The following is a 1,834-nucleotide window of genomic DNA, read 5'->3' as shown; positions in this document are numbered from 1 at the left end:
TAGGATTAGTTTGTAGGATTAGTTTGTAGGATTAGTTTGTAGGTTTGATGTTGGTTATCTAGAATGTGAAAAAGTTGTTACTAAGGCAAGCGCAAGGAAGAGGTGCAAACAAGTATTTTCTTCTTCTTTTTTCTCAAAATAAAACTCTCGGCAGACAAATGTATTTTAAATATATAGATTAAAATATGATTTTGTAATGTGCAGCCTGTTACCAAATGATACATGAACCAGTACCAGTCCTTAGCTCGAGGATTGGGGACCCCTGCTCCAAAACGTACAGTGCACGGTTATATTGTGAGAACGAATTTACCTAAAATTTCTAACATGTCTGTAACAAGGGCATGGAAAGCGGGGAAGAACTCATCATGCTGCCTCACTTTGATGATGATGCTGGAAAACAAGAGTGGAAATAAAAAGAAAGCTTCATTGAGAGCATAAATGTTCGACATTTCAAACAATACAATTCTGCGTCTGTAACACTGAACCTGTTAATGTCAGCGTCTCCCAGTAAATGATGGAATCCTCCTCTATCATCTTTTGAGGAGACCAGTCTGGCCACCTGGTTTACAACCTCAACAGAAGAAACTCTGCTGTCTGACACAAAACAACAAAGAGGTTAGGTCATTATAATAAAACCATAACCAGAAAATTTATTAAATTAATGTGCTTCTTACTGGTCTGCAACTGGTGGCAACAAATTATGACCTACGCTTGAATAGGAGTCCCAAACTGTTTGCAGTGCTTTTATTTTTCTTGCATAAGCTTCAGAAGTTTGCAGTTTACTGGTAGTTGTTTAAATATGAAGAACATTTAAATAAAAAAAAACATTTGACAAAAAAAAAAAAAACTTGTAGAGTTGACTTGTATTGCAATTTCCATAATTTAACAGAGCTTTTATTTTTAATTTGCACTTTATTTCATGACAACTCTTTGACCTATGAGCTTGTGTTACATGTTTTAATGTGTTTTATTGTGTTTTCTCGTGTGCTCTAATGTCTCAGTTTTTATTTGTGTTAAGTTTGCTCATGTTAAGTTTAATGTATCTTTGCACTTTCTATTTTACTGACTTTATACTACTTTTCTTAATTTCTTATAGATTTTCTTAAGCTTGTGTGTTGTGATTTGGCGCAATATAAATAAACTGAATTGAATTAAGCAAATAGATTAAAAAGAATGCAGCTACCTCTGCGTTTAAAAAAGCAAATATAAATAAATATGGGCTAAGTAGCAGAACAAAAACTACAATTAACAAAACAGGAGCTGAAACCTTCAAAACTGTAGCCAAAACACAAAATCAGCTACACAATAGCGAAAAAGTAAAACTAGTAAATCATTAGCTTAAAGCTAAAACTGGTAAAACGGAACCTAAATGCTAAAGCCAGCAAAACAGTAGCTTAAAGCTAAAACTAGCAAATCAGTAGCTTAAAGCTAAAACTAGTAAAACAGTAGCTAAACACTAAAGCCATCAAAAAGTAGCTAAATGCTAAAACTAGCAAATCACTAGCTTAAAGTTAACTAGTACAACAGTACCTAAATGTTAAAGCCAGCACACAGGAACTAAATGCTAAAACTAGCAAAACAGTAGCTAAATGCTAAAACTAGTAAATCACTAGCTTAAAGCTAAAACTAGTAAAACAGTACTTAAATGCAAAAGCCAGCAAAACAGTAGCTAAATGCCAAAACTAGTAAATGAGTAGCTAAATGCTAAAACTAGCGAATCACTAGCTTCAAGCTAAAACTGATATAACAGTATTGAAACGCTAAAACCAGCAAAACAGTAGCAAAAAGCTAAAACTAGCAAATCAGTAGCTAAATGCTAAAACTAGTGAATCAC

General features: G+C 33.4%; 1 protein-coding gene across 1 annotated transcript in view; it reads right to left on the bottom strand.

Annotated features, from left to right (window-relative positions):
* The window catches only part of cep70 (centrosomal protein 70), a 19,632-nt gene that overhangs the window by 1,050 nt on the left and 16,748 nt on the right, over nt 1–1,834 (bottom strand). Inside the window, exons 13-14 of the mRNA XM_037696759.1 lie at nt 486–594; nt 311–390 (exon numbers count right to left, since the gene is read on the bottom strand). Of these exons, the coding sequence (XP_037552687.1) occupies nt 311–390; nt 486–594 (189 nt within the window). The remainder of the gene's footprint in view (nt 1–310; nt 391–485; nt 595–1,834) is intronic.

This window comes from Nematolebias whitei, chromosome 23 (genome assembly GCF_014905685.2).
Source record: "Nematolebias whitei isolate Nwh7 chromosome 23, NemWhi1, whole genome shotgun sequence".
NCBI lineage: Eukaryota > Metazoa > Chordata > Actinopteri > Cyprinodontiformes > Rivulidae > Nematolebias > Nematolebias whitei.
This window is presented reverse-complemented; position numbering and strand designations above follow the sequence as displayed.